Source organism: Zonotrichia albicollis, chromosome 21, assembly GCF_047830755.1.
Source record: "Zonotrichia albicollis isolate bZonAlb1 chromosome 21, bZonAlb1.hap1, whole genome shotgun sequence".
NCBI lineage: Eukaryota > Metazoa > Chordata > Aves > Passeriformes > Passerellidae > Zonotrichia > Zonotrichia albicollis.
Window position 1 is genome coordinate 2,594,781 of NC_133839.1, and position 19,051 is coordinate 2,613,831.

The window sequence follows — 19,051 nt, forward strand, 5'->3', positions numbered from 1 at the left end:
TGGCTTTATTAACACTTTTTTTTAATGAAGTATTTCCTGATAGCCAAATTCTGAACATACAACTCCCTAAGTTCTGTTCAGCTAAGTATGTATGTTCTATTCAGCTAAGTCTAATTTAGTGCTTGCTGAAGGGGAGAGAAGAGGAATCAAACCACAGACATGTAATCTACCTTGGAGTTTCTCTTCAATCAGTTAATTAGGAAATAATTCTGAGAGAGCAGCAGCATTTGCTGCTCAGGCTGGTGTCACCTGGAGCATGTGGCAGTGGGGGAATCATGGGGCCATGCAAGGAGGGATGTGGGGTGTGGGATGAGGTGTGAACCCCCAGCAGGGCCCAGGGGTGTGAGCTGGCCGTGTTTGGGATGTGTTTTGTGTCAGGTTTCACTGCAGTCACGAGGGTGGGGGGCTCAGAGGCAGCAGAGCCCTGCAGGGTCACTGCAGTCTGGGACTCAGGTAAAAGGGAGGAACCTCAGGCAGAAACTCCCACCTGAACAGCCTGAGTCATTGACATCTTCCTGTCACACCCTGACTTTATTTTTCCATCAGGGCTGTATTTACCTAAAACCCAGGAACTGAAATAGCACAAAACAGATCCCTCAAATCAGCATCTCCATTCTCTGTGCTTGTAAGCAAGAATTGTGGACTGCAAACCAAAGCAGCTCTTGCATCTCCACAGCTGGAGAGGGCAAAGAGCAGGCACAGGTGACACTGGGTGGGAAACAATAGCCTGAACAAGCCCAGGAATATAAATCCAAGTCACAGAACAGATCTGATCTAAAGAAGTGTCTAAATTAAGCCTCTAAATTGGCTCTTCAGGAGCTGTGGTTTTCCTACGCAAAACTATTCTGGAAACTGCAACTATCTTGGACTCTGGGGGTGTGAAAGAAATAGAAATCCATTCTGTGAGGTTCATGTCCTTCTCTTCCCTCCCCTGGCGCTTCCCTAAATCCTCACCCGTATCCAAAGACTGCAGCTCGTCCTTTTACTGACCTTGAAGTGGGAAGTGTTGCCTCATTTCTCTTCCCACTTTCAGCTGTGAATCCTTCTCTTGGATCCCAGAGCTGTTCTCAGGCTGCCATCCAGCCCCTCCTCGCTGGCAGGTCCCTGTCCTGCTCCTCCCATTGTCACCTTCTCCCTGCAGCGTTGGCACTGCTCTCTCTAAGGCACTGCCACTTGTTCTCTCTGCAGGTCCCCCAGCTCTTTTTTTGGAATTAATGTGGGTTTGATGTGCTCCATCCCATTATACCCAATGTGGTGTCACTGCCCTGGTGCTGTGTGCCCTGTCCCCTGCTGCTTCACAGGGCTTCTGGTGACCTCAGGGGGGGTCAGGTCATGCCACTGATCTGGGGCACAGCATCCCCTGTCAGTGATGTCCCCCAGCAGTGCAGCTGTGGGGACTCACCCTGGGGTCACTCAGGCCTTGGTTGGGGCAGGATTTGGGATCCCTCCCTCCCCACAGAGCCTCCCTGAGCAGGAACGGTCTGGGCAGAGCTGCTGCAGAGTTCATGTGGAATCACAGAGTTGTTTAGGCTGCAGATCCCTCTAAGGCTGAGCCCAGTCACTCCCCAGCACTAACCCGTGTCCCCAAGTGCCACATGCACCTTTGGATCCCTGCAGGGATGGGCACCCATGGGCACTTCTGTCCTGCTGCTCGCTCGCGGCGGGTGCGCCCTCAGGTGCCACCCCTGAGCCCTGCAGGTCTGTACCTGCACCTGGGGCAGCAGGGAGGTGACACAGGGGCTCTGACACCTGCTGTCCCCAGCTGACGTGGCCAGGTCCATGGGGGCCAAGGTGGTGATCGCCATCGACGTGGGCAGCCGCGACGAGACCGACCTGACCAACTACGGCGACTGCCTGAGCGGCTGGTGGCTGCTCTGGAAGAGGTGGAACCCCCTGGCTGAGAAAGTCAAGGTACTGGGGCTGGGCTGGAATGGTTTTCCAGGCAGTGGGAGAAGTGGGAAGATTCCCTCTGTTATTCAGGGAGCAGGTCTGGGCCAGATTTGTTGTTTTGCTGGATTTCACAGAACGACCAGGTTGGAAGAGACCTTCAAGATCATCGAGTCCAACCCAGCCCCAACCCCTCAGCTCAGCCCTGGCACCCAGTGCCACATCCAGGCTTTGTTAAACACACCCAGGGATGGGGACTCCACCACCTCCCTGGGCAGCCATTCCAGAACTTTATCACCCTTTCTGTAAAAAACTTCTCCCTAATATCCAACCTGAATTTCCCTTGGCACGGCTCGAGGCTGTGTGCTCTGGCTGTGTCAGTGCTGCTGCAGACAGAGCCCAGCCCCAGCTGAGCACAGGCCCCTTTCAGGAGCTGTGCAGTGATGGGGGCAGCCCTGAGTCTCCTTTTCTCCTGAAATTTGAATTCTTGTTCAAAGAACTGGGCAGTGCCTTGACACCACAGGGAAGGCAGTGATGTGGGAAGGGGCTGGCAGAATTTTTAGAGCAAAGAAATCTTTTCTTGGATCTGCATACGTTCTGATAAAGTCAGAATTTATTAATTTTACCCATAAAAGCAATAAATCTGTCCAGCTCATTTTCTATCCTGTATGTCTCTGAACTGCTGATTTAGGGAGATTTTAGCACTTGGCAATAATTAAATGCAACTGATAAACATGGGTCTGCAGAGCATGATTTTATTATTTTCCTTTTGTTGCATGTGCTCAGGCCAACTCTCTTCCTTATTCTGCATTTCCTAAATTACCTGGCTCTGCTACTGTCCCCCAAGTGAATATTGATTTTAATTCTTTCCTCCCAATTGCATTCTCCAGTTGGAATTGGTCTCAGTAGTACCCAGTGAAATATTCCAACTGCCAGTAGGCAACCATGGAAACATGGAATTCCTTCTGAACACCAAAAAACACTTTTTATTTATTGGTAGTGGTGAAACACTGGCCAAACAGAGGCCTGGTAGTTTCCATCTGTGGAAATGGTCAAAACTCAGCTGGACATGGCCTTGGACAAGCTGCCCCAGCTGGCCCTGCCTGGGCAGGAGGGATGGAATAGATGATCTCAAGGGGTCCCTGTCCACCTCAGCCATTCTGCAAAGTCTCTGCCCTGGCACTGGACAGATGAGAGAACCATGGAATTACAGACTGGGTGGGGTTGGAAGGGACCTTAAAGCTCATTCAGTTCCCACCCAAGGCTCCAAGCCCTGTCCAGCCTGACCTTGAACACTGGCAGGGATGGGGCATCACTGATTTCTGCCTTGGAGGATCACTGTGCCCCTCACCTCAGCACAGATCTCTAAATTCTTTATATATTTCACTGTATCCGGGAATGAAAGTCTTGGTTCAAGCTTCTTGGAAGGCAATTCCCATCCTGGTGCTGGCCATGGACACTCTCCCTGCCTGCCCACGCTGGGGCCCAGCTGGAGTTGCTGCTGTGCCAGGGCATCACCAGGTGCAGCTCTCTTGGTTTGAACACACAGGTGTGTGCTAAGGAAGGCAGGAGCCTCCCCTGAAATGGAAAATGCAACCCCCTCCCTCCAAATTATTATAATTTTGAAATTAAGGCGCTCTCAGGCAAAGATATGGGAATAGGAATAACAGTTCTTTACTAGGAAAATTAAAAATACAAATGTAATAGTGCAAATAAAGAAAACAAACCACTTCCAGAGTCAGACCATTCCTGCCCCCTGTGTGTCAGGGTGGTGTCCCAGCCCCATCCATGGGGGCTCAGCCCTCCTGCAGTGCCAGCTGTGGCTCTGCTGCAGCACGGATCCTGCACAAGGGGGGAGTTTTCCTCTGCAGCTCCAGGGCTGCTGCAGATGGGCCTGGGCTCCCTCTGGCCATGCAGGGCAGCAGAAAGCTGCTCCTCTGGCAATGCAGGGGGCAAAGGCTGCTGTGCTGTGCCAGGCTCAGATTGGATCCAGGTAGGAATGCTTGGCTCCTGCCCTGGGCGCAGCATCTGCCCATGGGGTGCTGGAATGGGATCAGCCCTGCAGGGACACTCAGTGGCCATGGACAGCAGAGATCTCCTGGAGGGAGGGTTGGCTGTGGGAGAGAGAAAGAAACAACTGCCCATGGACAACAGAGAACTGCCCTAGCTCTGACAGATGGCAATAGAGTACACAGCCCCATTTCCAACCTGACAAAGCAGTTCCCTTCTTTGTGCTGAGCGCACCGAGCACGTTCTGAAACCCACCTGGGGGAGCTGAATTTGTGAATTTGTGCTGAGCAGGTGCTGAACATGGCTGAGATCCAGACACGTCTGGCCTACGTGTGCTGCGTGCGGCAGCTGGAGATGGTGAAGAACAGCGACTACTGCGAGTACATCCGGCCCCCCATCGACCGCTACGGCACCCTGGACTTCGGCAAGTTCGACGAGATCTGTGTGAGTGCCCCTGGCAACCCAGGGCAAAGCTCTGCTCCTCACGGGCCTGCCCCTCACAGCTCTGTCCCTCACGGCCCTGCCCAGTGAGACTGCCCTCAGTGTCCTGCCCCTCACGGCTGTTTTCCTCACCACCCTTCTCCTCACAGCCCCTCACAGCTCTGTCCCTCATGGCCCTGCCCCTCACAGCCCTGCTCATCACTGCCCTGCTCCTCATGGCCCTGCCCCTCTCTGCTCTTCTCCTCACACTCCTGCTCCTCACACTCTTGCCCCTCACAGCCCTGCCCCTCACTGCTCTGTCCCTCATCACCCTGCCCTTTACTGCCCTGCCCCTCACAGCCCTGCCCCTCACTGCTCTGCCCTCACAGCCCTGCCCAGTGAGACTGCCCCTCAGTGCCCTGCTCCTCAGTGTCCTGCCCCTCACTGCTCTTTTCCTCACCGCCCTTCTCCTCACAGCCCCTCACTGCTCTGCTCCTCACTGCTCTGCTCCTCACTGCTCTGCTCCTCACTGCCATTTTCCTCACTGTTTTTCTCCTCACTGCCATTTTCCTCACTGCTCTGCCCCTCACTGCTCTGCTCCTCACTGCCATTTTCCTCACTGTTCTGCCCCTCACTGCCCTGCCCCTCACTGCTCCTCACTGCCCTGCTCCTCACTGCTCCTCACTGCCCTGCTCCTCACTGCCCTGCTCATCATTGCCCTGCCCCTCACTGCTCCTCACTGCTGTGCCCTCACAGCCCTGCTCCTCCACTTCTCTGACCCTCACTGCCCCTCACAGCCCTGCCCCTCACAGCCCTGCTGCTGCTAATTAGTGCTGCAGCCAGTGCAGAGCGCAAGGAGTGCATTGGCAGAGTGAATAATTGACACTCAATAATGCTGTGGAATGATATCCCGGCTGGGAGATTGGATTACAGCAGGAATTGAGTTTGTTATCTTGATTCTGTCATGGCCTGTGAAGGGATGGGTTGCCTTGCGCTGTGGTAAGGCAGTTCGGGCTCAGCTGCTTGGTGAGAGCTGCTCGGGGCAGTTTTGGGGTTTGGCATTTCTGTGGGCTGGGGTTTGTCCTCACTTTCCCCTCCTTCTGGACCTTGCTGTAGCATGAAAGGTTTGCAGAAATCTGTCAAGGAGGCCTTGAATCCTGGAAATGGAGTGTAGTGGACCTGATTCTGTGAACATTTGAACACTTCTGTGAATAAAACATCATCCACAATTCCTCAGCACCCCTTAGAGGGTCAGGAAGTGGCACCAGTGTCAGGGTGTTGAAGTGATGCTGCCAGTTCTCACATCACTGGCATGGATTGTGTTTGTTTGTGTCAGAGCCCAGCAGGGGCAGAGCTGGCTCCAGGTGTGCAGGGAATTGTCCTGCTGACATGATCCAGTGTTCGCAGCAGAAATGTCCCTGCTCAGGCAGGACAGCAAAAGCCATTCTGGCTCAGTGTCTCCTGTCAAGAAAATGATTTTACTGCGTCCTTCCATTCTTTGCCTGTTTTAGCCCTGCAGGCATCTTCCATGTCTGGATATTCCCTCAGAGCTTTGCTCCTATCCCAGGCTGGAGAAGCACCACTCCTCCTTGAAGTCAATCTCCATTACACTTCAGTGAGAAGCTGTGGTGCTCCTTAGCTGCAGACTGCTCTCTCTGGTCCTGGCTTAGCAAACACTGACCAACCCAGGAGCACAGCTTAGCCCTGCAGGTTCCCATCTGAGAGACTCCTCAGGACACACAGCAGCTACTCCAAACCTCCAGCTGATTTCCCCAGTGTAAATATTTTCTCTGGGATATTTGGTGCCTCTTGGCTCCTGGGCAAACACTGCTGTCTGTTTGTGGATCTAGGACTTTGCTGATAAATAATCCTTTGTTCTTTGCCAGCTGGAGAGCCCTGGCTGGTGTGAAAACCTTGACAGACAGGTGTGGTAGTTCATCACAGGAGCAGATCGTGAGCTGTCACATCCCTGCTCTGTTCTAATGTGCTGCTGTTAAAGAGATGTAAAAGCACCAGGCAAATTTTGTCAGAGCAATAAAACCTGAGAGAAGGGCAGTTCCTCACGAGTGTCACTGTCTGTGAGCAGGTTCTTGGCACCAGACCCTGCAGGATGGAGGAGCAGCACCTCCTGGGCCCTCCTTCCCTGCAGCACAGCTCAGTAACCTCTGTCCACAAGGGAGCTTTAAACTGTGCTGTCCTAAGGGAAGGACAGTCCAGGCATTCCTTTATCCTTAGGGGCTGGGAAGTACTGAGGGGTTTATTTCAGCTCTGTGCCTGGATTTTACAGGAGATAGAAATGGGCACCAGCATTTTCCAAGGAGTTGAAATCTCCTCATGTCAAGCCCCTCGTGTTCAGCCCCAAGCAGGGGTGGCTGTGGGTCAGTTCCTGCAGCTCAGCTTCCCCTGGTTGTTTTGGGTCAGCCTGACCTGCCATGGCAGAGCTGTCAGCTCCTTTTTCTTCCCTTATCACCCCCACCCTGGGCTGGGATAGATGGTGGGAAGTGAATTCCAGTCCCAAGGAAGGCTCTGAACCCTCGTCCAAAAACTGGAGGAGAGACAGCACCAGAGGTTTAGTACTGCTGCCAGAACCAGGGCTGGACATGGGATCCAGGGCTCCCCAAACCTGTTGCTCTGTCCTTCCCATTTGATTTTTCAACATAATTTCTACTGTGTTCTGAGAAAAAGAGTAAAACTTGTAGCAATGGGTCTGGTTTTTCCAGTTGTTTCCATGCTCATGGCAGTTATTAATTACTTTTTTTTTCCTCCTGATTATTTTTTTTTTCCAGGAAGTGGGATACCAGCATGGGAAAACTGTATTTAATGTGTGGTGCAGGAGTGGAGTCCTTGACAAGATGCTGAAGGACAGGCAAGAGACCTGCAAATCCAAAACTGATGTAAGTGCTCAGGGAAATGCTCTGGCTGGGGCAGGGGACAGTGACTGCCCTGAGGCTGGGTCACAGCTTGGAGCTCTGCATTTCCTGGCAGGGAAGTTCCAGTCGGTTTTAAGAAACATTTATCACCTTTTTGAGGAATTTGGATAATACATGATAATATAAGGGCTCACTGTCCTTCCTCTCCTTTGAATCCCTCTGATGTGAAACCCAAGTGCTACAAAGGCTTCATGTTTTACCCAGTAATTCTTTTTGATCATCTTTTAGAGAGGGAAATGAGCAGTAATTTTTTAAGGGATGGCCAGAATGAATCATAGCTGCCATGATCCTCTCAGAGGGAAGTCAAGTGAGGTGAGAGATGACACTGAGGATTTGCAGCTCTCCAGAGGTGGGTGGCAGAGCACTTTGGCTCGGAGATAGGGAGAGGATGGATGGCAGGATGGACACTGGGCCAGGGATGAGGGTGGGTGATCCCACATGCAGGTGTCCTCAGTGTCAGCAGAGGCTGTGAGTCACTGAGGGGTGGAAATGGCTCTGCTGGGAGCAGGTGAATGTCACCCTCAGCTCCAGGGGCACTTCCCAGCATCACATGGATCTGCCCACGCTGCCTGGCAGGGCCAGAGTGGCTCTGGAAGGAGCACACAGGGACTGAGCCCTGGAGGAAACCACTGGAGATCCATGAGATCCATGGGATCTCAGCCTGGGGTTCCTCCCTGGGAGCACACCTGGATGAGGAGGTGCTTCAGTGTGGCTGCACAGGATGGGCCCTCTGTGCACCTCTGGCACCTCCTGATCAGCCATGAGGGGCTGGGGTTCAGGCTTTGTGTTAAAGTCACCAGGAGAAGTCAAGGCAGGCAGAGTTGTGTGTCTCAGAGTTGGCTGTGTCCTACTTCAGCCTTGCTTTTATCACCAGCCAGTAAAAAGCCTCAAACATTTTCAGTGCTGTGACAGACACTTCTTTTAAAGAAAACTGCTTTTTAAACTGCCCTTTTTACAGGATGCAGTAATGGAGGGGAATATTTCACTTAAATCATGCTATCACAGCAGCATGATGGACATTTATCACACCTACCCTGGCTTCTGTGGCACCTCAGTGCCCTGGAGAGCAAATCTGTCACCTCCTCATTGCAGACACAGCCTGACCCTGCACTCACTTGATAATGAGGCACCAAGTGCTGATTGCTGAGGTGCCACAGCACGGAAATAACAGGGCTGGGAGAGTGACTCACCCACCCTGCCAGGTTATGGAGCAGGAACCAGGGGCTCTGTGCATCCCAAGGACCTGTGGCATCATCTGCTCACCCTCCTAAAACTCCAGAGCCCTCTGAAACCAAGATTTTTGCATCTGACTTGTGTTGCAGGAGATTTATTTCTATGAAGTTACAACTGTAGCAGCTCCCACTGGGGTATTTTTCTTGCTTTTCTTAGTCCATTAGAGTCACTTAAGTCCTTTAGCTGTGTTATCTTTCAGGCAGAGCAGCTGATATTTTTAACTTGCCTTTCATTAGCAAAGGTTTTGATGCTTTATGTGTTTAGGTCTTCATCTATTTCTGGAGTGTTCAACATCTGAGAGCTGAGTGCCATTTCTTATTGTCTCATTTCCATGTCATGAGCATTGCAATTTTATTTAAAAATCCAGATATTTAATCATTTAGATGCTTCTCCTTTGCTTTGATCATTTAGTCCCTGTTTATCCTGTCTCCAAAATGCAAATACTGAAGACACAAACAACAGGAACCTTACATAAACTTTACTTTGAGCAGCCCTTACTCCTCCCCAGTATTGAATGCTGCAGCATCATTAATTGGGTCTGCTTGGAGAAGTTCTGTCTACTGAGCTGTTATTCATATTCAAAGCTAAATATAAACCAGTGGACTACAATAGTAACTGTCTTTCTCCTCTAATTTATTTCATAAAGATTGTGCCAAAGAGAAAACTTTCCTCCTTGGAAAAAAAAATACCAGAGAAGTCTGAGAGTGGGTTTCAGGTGGATGTGAGACATGAGACACTTCTTTGCTTTGTGTTATCTGATGGGAGGGTGATTTTGTCCTCAAAAGTAGTGAGAGGAAGCACTGAAACACTAAACTCCTGTTTGTGAAGCACCAAATGAGTGTGGGAGGACACCTGGTTTCCCACAAGTGGTTTCCATTCCTGGTGCTGAGGCTTGGGGTGCAGCTGCCTGCCCAGTGCCCTCAAACAGGCTGACCTGGGGACAGCTGGGGACAGATGCTTCTGAGGCTGCACTCCATTCCCATCCATCCTCACCACAGGAGCTGCTGATGGTTTTCCTGGGGCACACTCAGGTGCTGGGCCCTGCAGGATTTTGTTCAGCTGTTCATGCAGAGCCCTTCCATTCCATCCACAGCCTGTCCCTGGCACTTTCTGCCCAAGTGCTCTGTGCAGCCATCTCATCCTCCTGGGTTCTGGGGTGCAGGGACAGCCTCAGACCTGGCTGTGTCCCTGTGCTGTCCCTCACTGAGCTGAGTGGCACAGGCTGGAGCTCTCAAGGAGCTTTTCTTCCCTGTCCTGGGAAGGAGCTTTCTGCAAAATCTGCACTGGGAATGTTCAGGTTGGATGTTCAAAGTGAGCCTGGGCTGACTCATCCTTTCCAGCAGTTCCTTAACAGTCACAATGAGTTTCCCAACTTCTTTATGCTTTAAGGTGTGTGTCCTGAGCTGCTGCTGTTCATTTCACACAGGTACCTTTTCATTCCCTCCAGGCTGTCTCTGCCCCCGTTGCTTGTCCTGGATCTGCTCTGTGCTGTGGTTGTTCTAAATTACATCAAAATCAGCTCCAGATGAAAGGTCAACTGAGAGCACTTTGCTGCAGCAGCAATGGGCTGCTGCTGTGCCCCCACAGGGGCTGTGTGATTCACAGCTTGGTGTTCCTGGCAGAGGAGCAGAGGATTGTTCAGAAAACCCTGTGTTAGGAAGCTGCCCTGGCTGGGAGCACATGGGCAGGTCTGGGTGTTTGGGCACAGCAATTCCTGGCAGCCCAGTTCCCTCTGCCTGCTCTCCTCCATCCCCTTCCTCTGGGCTGGGGTTGTTTCTGTGTCCATTAAACCCCCTGGGTTTAAAAAAGGATGAGAGGTGTTCAGATGTTCACCTGGTTTAAAAAAGGATGAGAGGTGTTCAGATGTTCACCTGGTTACCTTGTGCCCAGCCCCAGAGAGGGGGAGCTGCAGGAAGCCTGGGAGGGCTCCTAAATGCCAAAGTTGGGTTTTCTTAGAGGAGAGACTGGAGCAAGAACTTCTCAAAATAGAGAGCACTCAGCCCACTGCTTGGATGAGACAGAGTGAAAATAGCCAGGGTTTACTGGAGAGAGGAATTGCAGTGGGAGATGTCTCCGCAGGCTCTGGCTCTCTGCAGCACCTCCATTTCTGGGGCTTTTAGGGGTTCCTGGGGGTCCTGCTCACCCCAGTGCCCTGCTGTCCCTGCAGCCTCTGTGGCATCACTCCAGCTGAGGGATGGCCACTGTGTGTCCCCCTGGTCACCTTCTCCCAAAGGCAGAAGCTCCCTGGGGGCTGCACCTGGCCCAGCCAGTCCCTCACAAAGGGACCCTGATGGAGAAAAACACATGGAGGGCTCTGTCCATGCCAGGGCCCAGCCCCTCCTGTGCCTGTCTCTGGGGTCTTTTTAATAAGGCTCCTTGTTGTGTGGGTGGAATAAGAGCCTTTAAAAGCAAGTCCCACTGTTGGGAATCCCATCTCTGCCACCAGACCTGCCTCAGGAGAGCTGTTTGCAGGATTTCTCACTGATGAGTAATGAGGGGGCAGCTGTGCAGAATTTGTGCGTCTGGAGCTTTGTCTGTTCAATGTCATTTTTATACAGTCTCGACTTGTTTGGATTTTCTTGTACATTTCTGTGTATATTTCTCTGTGCATTTCTGTGTACATTTGCTGACAATCCTTCACCTTCTCTGTGTTGCAGAATGTGACCTGTCCCACCACGTCCTTCACAGACCTGGCTGAGATCGTGTCCCGCATCGAGCCCGTCAAGGCTCCTCCTCTGGCCGACGGTGAGGGGCAGGAGGGGACAAGGGACAGCTCCTGCCTGCCTGCCCTGCCCTCCCTGTGCTCACTGAGGGCACTGCCAGCCACTCCCTGCTTCCCTCAGGGCCCTGGCCCTCCGTGTCCCCCTCCTGCCATCTCCTCTGGGACAGTGGGACTGGTCAGAATGTCCTCACCATCTGCTACCAGCCTGTTCCTGGGCAGCTCCCAGGGGGGAATAATCCCTGCTGGAGTCTCAGATCAGGGAATAACACAAGGGGCAGCTCAGCTTCCATCCCCTCAGGCTGTCCTGTGCCCTTCTGCTGGCTCCATCCTCAGCCCTGTTGGGCAGGAGGAGGCTGAGTTAAAGCCCTGCCCCAAGGATGTTGGATTGGGGCAGGCTGAGTTAAAGCCCTGCCCCAAGGATGTTGGATTGGGGCAGGCTGAGTTAAAGCCCTGCCCCAAGGATATTGGATTGGGGCAGGCTGAGTTAAAGCCCTGCCCCAAGGATATTGGATTGGGGCAGGCTGAGTTAAAGCCCTGTTCCAAGGATATTTTCCCCTGTTGGGCAGGAGGAGGCTGAGTTAAAGCCCTGCCCCAAGGATGTTTGCCTGTGTTGGGATGGGGGCAGGCTGAGTTAAAGCCCTGCCCCAAGGATGTTTTCCCTGCTGTCATGAGTAGCATCAGGAGTGACTCACTGGCTCCAGTGCTTTTTGTGTGCTCCTGGTGTGGGAGCAGCAGTGAACTGGGGAGGAGCAGCAGGTAGCAGCTCCTGCATGGTGACACTGAGGGGCTCTGTGCCCCGTGCTGGCCCTGCCCTGCAGAGCAGCTCCCTGGTTATGGAGCTCCCAGATCCAAAAGGATCAGAGCCTTGCAGGCCTGAAACTCCTGAGTGTGTCACCAGGGCTGGAGCTCTTTCTAAACAGTCTTTTCCCCTCCTCCTGATTCTTGTTCCTGCAGAGGGAAAGCTAAAGTTAGCAGTGCTCCCATCTGTGACTGTTTGCAGAGATGTCCCTGTGGTAATTTGAAATGCTAATTACAATCATATGCCTTATGAAGAAAATATTAATCAAATGTGGTTGAAGCAGCCATTGTGAATAAGAGTGAAGAGTTCATGGTATGTGGTTATTTAAGGCTCAGGCACTGAGACTTGCTGAGATTTCACCAGAGCACTGGGACAGATCCTCCTCCTCTCTGGAGCTCCTGATGATTCCCTGTCAGGCTCATTCCTGCTTTCTGCTGGGCAGGGCTGTGGAGGGAGTGTGGCAAATGGAGCTGGCACCCTCTGGGCTGAGGAGGGGCAGTGCAGGGGCTGCTGGGCATGGGTGGGCATGGATGGGATGGGATGGGGCCCTGGGCTCCTCATGGGTGCTGAAATCCCTTGGCTGCAGGGTCTGAGGAGGGGGTGGCAGCAGAGTCCTGCACGTGCTGGGCAGGACCCTTTGTGTTCTGCCATGTGTCTGAAGGGACCCTGGCCATGCCTGGGTGGCAGTGGCAGCAGTGACATTCCTCGGTGTCCTCTGTGCATGAGACACTTGTGAAGAGCCTGGGGGAAGGTGTGTGGTGAGCTCAGGGGGAGGTGGCACCTCCCTGCAGTGGCCTCGTGCCTGTCAGGTGGCTCCTCTGGCATTGCTCTGCTCTGGGGGTGAGGGGGCTCTGAGGCTGCTGACCTGGGCAGGGGACAGGACAGGGAGCTGCCTGGTGGCCTGGCTGTGACCCTGCACTGTCACCTTTGTGCTCCCTGGAAATCCCTTCCTGAGGGAGGCCTTGGATTGCAGAGGCTGAGAAGGCTCTGCCTGTTCTGACAGCACCCTGCAGATCTGGGGCTGGATGGGAAAATCCTGGCAGTAATCTTGTTCTAAATCAAGCAAAGGGAAAGGCTCAAATTCTGATGGATGGGGAAGGGTCAGCACAGAGGGTGAGAAGCCTGGGTGGGGCAGGAGCTCTGTGGGCTTTGTGGGGAAAGGGCAGGGAATTCCTTCTCCTCTTGAGCACACTGAGAGCAGTGACCAAAACCATTAAAGTTTTTTTAAAAGGGATCCTGTGCCTCAGGCAGGGCTGAGCAGAGGAATCTCAGTGCCAGAGCTCTGGGGCACAGGTGTCTCATTTCACAGCAGTGTTGGTGGCCCTGCTCCCACTCTCCATCCCCACGTTCCCTCAGCCAGGATCACCCCTCTGCCCAGCTGGGGTTTGGGCACACAGAGCTGTGGCTGTGGCCAGGGGAGCTCAGGTGCCACTTTAGGGATGGCTCTGTCACATCCCTGCTCAGGCTCCCCCTGGGGGGGATGGCTGAGCCCAGGAGATGAGCACTTGTAGCAGTGGTCATTTGGATAAAGGCATTTGTGGAGGAGAAATGTTGCTGGTGGTGTCAAATGCCTGGGTTTGCCATCCAGCTGGGGCAGGAGACAACCCAGCACCTCTCCAGGGACACAATTAGCAGGCACCGCTGCATTTTTGCTGCTTGAAAAAGAACTTTTCTGGAGCAGCTGAGGCTGTGCTGAGCTTCCAGGTGCTGCCTGACCCCTCCAGCCACAGCACAGCTGTCCCCAGCTGGGCTTCCCTGCAGGAATCAGCCACAAAGCAAAGAATCAGCCCAGCTGCAGGAGCACAAGGCAATCTCTGGGTGGGAAATGCCCTTCCTGCAGGGAATGTGCTCACCCTGCTCAGGCCAGGCCTGGGGACCTTCCCAGGGTGGGATCTCCTCCTGGCTGAGCTGAACAGAGCAGCAAGGCCCTGGTCCTGCTTGGTGCTCCTGGGAGGTTTTGCAGTGCCCAGAGCTCAGCCTTGGTGCAAGGTGATGCTTTGGGACAGCAGGGCCACCTCCTGCTCTCCTTTCCCCCCTCAGCACCCAGAGCTGTGCTGTGAGGGATGTGGGAAGGGTGGCTCTTGGTTCTGTGTCTGTAGAATGCTGAATAGTGCTGGGAGAACCAAAGAATTTGGTCTTGATGGCAGCTGGTTTTATTGCAGGTATAAACTCCAAACTCTTGTTTGTGGTGTCTGTTACTGTTCAGATGAGTTTCCAGTTTCTCTGGTGTATTTTATCAAAGATTATCATTAGTGTTTTAGTAAAAACAATCATTCTCTAATTCTCAGTAAAAACAAACCAACCAAACCTAAAAATAATAAAAGAAAATAAAAAAGACCTAATGTCTTTCATTCCAATGTTCTAGCAGTTGGTTGTAGTTATGTGCTAGAAAAGGCTGTGGAACAGACTGTGCTGTTGTCTTCAGCATGGAGCAGATGCTATTGATGGCTCCCAGGAGAAATCCTTAATCAAGGGTCTGGTTTAAACAGGAGCCCCTCTCCTCACCAGTGGGCTGCATCCAGCTATTGCCTCAGAGCACACTGGAATTAACTCAGGAGAGGGGGAGAAGAGCTGGTGTCACACAAAGGTGATTTTAATGGTGACCATAAAATGTCATTTTCATACCTTCAGCTGCATCCTGAAGCTCTGGGTGCCAGCAGAGGAAGGTGCTGCCTGCCAGGGGCTGGGACAGGGGCTGGGGGGAGCTGGGACCAGCAATGGCTCCCCCAGCCCAGCACATCCTGGAGTTGCTGTGGGGAGCAGCCCTGGTGCAGGTGGAGTCATAAAAGGGTTTGAGCTGGGAGGAACCTTAAATCCCACCCAGTGCCAGCCCTGCCATGGCAGGGACACCTCCCACTGTCCCAGGCTGCTCCAGCCCTGTCCAGCCTGGCCTTGGGCACTGCCAGGGATCCAGGGGCAGCCACAGCTGCTCTGGGCACCCTGTGCCAGGGCCTGCCCACCCTCACAGGGAACAATTCCCAATTCCCAATATCCCATCCAGCCCTGTCTTCCTTAAGGCCATTCCCTCTTGTCCTGCTCCTCCAGGCCCTTGGCAGGTCCTGCTCCTGCTGCCTGCTTTGCAGATCCTCCAGGGGATCTCCAGATGCTGGCAGAGCTGTTGGCTCTGCCCTGATGAGTCCTCATTCCATGGGAACAGGCTGGGGCTGTTCCTTGCACATCCTGCTGCTGTGCACAGCTCTTGGGACTCCCTAAATTATGTTAATCTGCTGGATTACTGGAGAAAGCAAGTGATTGTCCTCTGCAGAGAGGAAGGGAATGTGAATCTCTCTGTCCCTGTGGAGCAGAGATTGTGAGGCACTCAGTTATCAGCTCCACAGCAGGCAGAGCTCACCCTAAGCCTGGGATCCCTGCTCCAGAGCCTGTGAGCACTGGGAGTTTGCCTTGGCAGCTCAGAGGCTTCTCAAGGTGTCCCACAGGTCTGGTTGGGGTGGGACGCAGGAGCTGTGCTGTGAAGGGCATTCCCCAGGGAGCATCCCCCAAACCTGTGTCCCTCTGGGGATGCACCCACCACAGTGACCCAAACAGTGGGACAGGGCTGCTGTGCTGTGCGTCCTTGGATTCTGGAGGGCTCCAGGACCCCAGCTGAAAGAGGACATGGTTTGTTTCTCTGTGCTGGGGAGCTGAGATCTGTGTGTGAGCAGTCCCAGTTCACTGAGCTGCAGAGAGCTGCTGGCACTGTCCTGCCTGTGCTCAGTGACTGTGGCACTCACTCCTCTCCCAGCTTCCTCTGCCTCTCTGCTTGCCAGTTAAACCCTGTGCTTTGTGTCTTCTCTCCTCAGATGAGTCAGACTACCAGACTGAGTATGAGGAAGAAGTTCTGGACAGCCAGAAGGATGATTACCTGGATTTCATAAGCAACCAGGCTGAGGAAGACTCTGACTCGGTATGAACCCCCTGAACAGGCAGTGCTGGTCATTGCTGGGTCCTGGCTGAATGGTGTGAGGTGGATTTGTTGGGAGAGATGCTGAGAGGAGCATCTGGGAGGAGCTGCCTGAGGAGGACTGTGCAGAATTGCTTTTTGTTACTACACACACCAAATGGCACCTGCTCACCCTCCTCAGACCAGTCCCTGCCACGGGTGGCAAAACCTGGCCACAGCCAAATCCTGGTCCTGCAGCTCTGGGTTTGCTCATGAGGTGGATCAGGGCTGGAGAGGCTGAGGGAGCTGCTGCCTCCAGCCTGGGGAGAGGAGCTGAAGGGAGGATCTGCCAGCAGGGTGGGTGAGGAGAAAGGGGTTGTGGAGGAGAAGGGGGTTGTGGAGGAGAAGGGGGTCATGGAGGAGAAGGTGGTTGTGGAGGAGAAGGGGGTCATGGAGGAGATGCCCATAAAAAGCCAGGAGGGGACTGGCACAGTTTGTGCTGAAGGAAACCCTCCCTGGGCCACTGGGAAGTGCTGCCCTGTTCACACACCTGAACCCACCCTGGGCTGTGTGGAGAGGTACAAACTCCACCCTTGTAGATATTTGAAAAGCAAAGCCCTGAGAAGCAGCTCCAGCACTTGAGCCAGCCCTGCTTAGAGCAGATGAATGGATTTATCCTCCAGAGGTCCCTTCCAAGCACAGGGTTTGATTCTGTGGGACAGCAGGCCCACCCTGAGGTAACTGTGAGACCAGGTGTGCTGAGCAGCTCAGCTCAGACAGTCACATCCCTGCTGCTCTGACTGCAGCAGGGTTTGGAAGGTGCTGCTGTGTCAGTCATGGGCAGTTCCTCAGTGGGAGCACAGGGTGGGTGGGGAAGGGCCCATGGGTGGGTGTCCCATGGTGTCAGGGTTTTCAGAGAGTGATGTGGGTGCTGTTTGCTGGGCTTACCCGAGCTGGTGAGTGAGAAGGTGAAGAGGACAGGTTTTATCCAGCTCAGAGAGGATGCTGAGGTTTCATTTGTGCTTCCTTTCCTCCTGCAGGATGAGGAGATGCAGCTGAGGAAGCGCAGGAACGTGCCCGGCGGGGACGGCCAGAGCAGCACCGGGGAGCCGGGCTAGGGCTGGGAGAGGCCGAGCTGCCAGCTGGGAGCCACAGCCCCAACTGCTGACAGAGCAGCCCTATTTATTTATTTAATGCTTCACCAAACCAAAACAACGCCCAGATGAATGAAGGCAGAGTTCATCCTTCTCCAGCCAGGGCTGGGCACTCAGCACCACCTGCACCAAGTCCTTTGGAGCTGCCATGGGCCCTGCTCCTTCCTGCAGGTGCCAGGAGCAGCAGTTACTGATCACAGACTGGCAGAGGGGAAATGGGCGGCTCAAAGCTGCCTGGATTCTTGCTGCTGTGTTTTTAGGCACTGTTTTTACTGCCAAGGCCCAAAGAACACTGGGGACCTCCCCCTGCAGGGTGCTGGGAGGGCTCCAGAGCAGCCCTGGAGAGAGGGAGGGGTTTGTGGGGTGCAGCCTTGCTTTCTTTCACACGAATCAGGTAACTGTAATTAACTCCTCAGTGACTTCCAACCATGTACCGGTGAGCAATGCTCTGACAGGAGCAAATCTGAATGTATTTCACTTGAAATCTGAACCTAAGAAATCATTGTGAAGGGTGGCCATAGAGCCTGGATCCTCAAGTCAGCAGCAGGACATTCACTGACAGATCATGGAGCTGACACTTGCTGGGCAACTCTGGAATCACCACTTGGCTGGACTTGCCCTGTTGAAATAAAGTTATTTTGCTGGACTGAAATGTCTCTGTTTCTTTGTATCAGGTCCTACAAAGAGAAAAGTTGTCAACAACTGAGAGCCCAGCTTGCCTCTGCTTATCTCAGACTTGGAAAGGAGCACACAGAGTTTCCAGCTGCTCAGCCCAGCAGGAGTCACTCCAGGTATTGCCAGGCACTGGGAAGAATCTCCAGTGCTCTGTCCCCAGGGCTGGAGCTGTTGGATCCTGTCCAGGCACCTCCTGGTGCTGGCTCAGCTCATGTCACATCTGTCATTGCCAATGGCTGCATAACCCAGCTGATTCTGGCTTTATGGCAGCCCCAGCTCAGCCCCAGCTGTGGGTGCTGTTGCCTTGAGGGGATTCCTCATCAACCAGAGCACCAAGGTCACCCCCAGAGCTGCCTCCTTCCCTCAGCTCTCCAGGCATCCCCAGAGCTGGGCAACCCCCTAGGGCCAGAAACGTGCTTGGTGAGAAATGGGGTTTGTAAAAGCTGGGAATTGTGAGCTCTTCTCTGCATTTAACCTCCTTTCCTCTCTTCTACCTGTGCTTTCCTCTGTCACAGAATCCCAGGTTTGGATGGAAGGGACCTTAAATCCCATCCCATCCCACCCCTGCCATGGCAGGGACACCTCCCACTGTCCCAGGCTGCTCCCAGCCCTGTCCAGCCTGGCCTTGGGCACTGCCAGGGATGGGGCACATCCATGGATGTGCAGCCTGTGCTCAGAGAGGCTGCTCCTCTTACACAAAATGTTATTTTCAAGTGTCAGAGCCCCAGGTCAGTGTTTTGCTCACAGACCCAGCCTGTTTGCATCTCCATCTGGCCCATGGCCCATCCAGAAGCAGTGGAAGCAGTTGGAAGCCTTCCCTGCAAGGATCATGCAGATCTTTGGTGCAGATTTTGGTTGATGCACTTGCACAGAATGTGTTGCAGTCGCTGGAGGCCTTTCCCTGCTATTGCAAAGAATTCATTCTTACAAAGAAAAGTTGAAAATGTCTTTAGAAGTGAAGGTAGAACAGCTGGGGGCTTCTGTGGAGGCACAGGCTGCCTGTGGAGCTGGAGAGATTGGATTCCTGTTGGGGCTGGTTGCAGGAGGGTGGTGCTGGGTATGGGAAAGGCTCTGAGCTGGGACCAAGCCTGGGAGTGAGCACAGGTGAGCACAGCTGAGAGCAGCTGAGCACAGGTGAGCACAGGTGAGTGCCCACCTTCCAGCTCTGGGCAAACATCTCGTGCAGCAGCAGCAGTGCAATTCAGATATTTGTTTATTTGGTGATGGATTGGCAAACCAGGTGTGAGGCCCTTCAGCCTCTGGGTGTTTATGGGTGGTCACACTCCAGGAACGTCTCCCTGGAAAACGGGGATCAGAACTGGAGCACAAACCACAGAGATG

At 53.4% G+C, this 19,051-nt stretch overlaps 1 protein-coding gene across 4 annotated transcripts in view; it reads left to right on the forward strand.

Moving 5' to 3' along the window:
- PNPLA7 (patatin like domain 7, lysophospholipase) overlaps nt 1-17,681 on the forward strand; it is a 137,665-nt gene extending 119,984 nt beyond the window's left edge. For all 4 annotated transcript variants that reach the window (XM_074556478.1, XM_074556479.1, XM_074556481.1 and 1 more), the window contains 6 exons: nt 1,763-1,911; nt 4,189-4,341; nt 7,104-7,211; nt 11,138-11,225; nt 15,802-15,905; nt 16,922-17,681. In XM_074556478.1, coding sequence (XP_074412579.1) covers nt 1,763-1,911; nt 4,189-4,341; nt 7,104-7,211; nt 11,138-11,225; nt 15,802-15,905; nt 16,922-16,999 — 680 coding nt within the window. In that variant the 3' untranslated portion in view covers nt 17,000-17,681. The remainder of the gene's footprint in view (nt 1-1,762; nt 1,912-4,188; nt 4,342-7,103; nt 7,212-11,137; nt 11,226-15,801; nt 15,906-16,921) is intronic.
- The last annotated feature ends 1,370 nt before the right edge of the window (nt 17,682-19,051 follow it).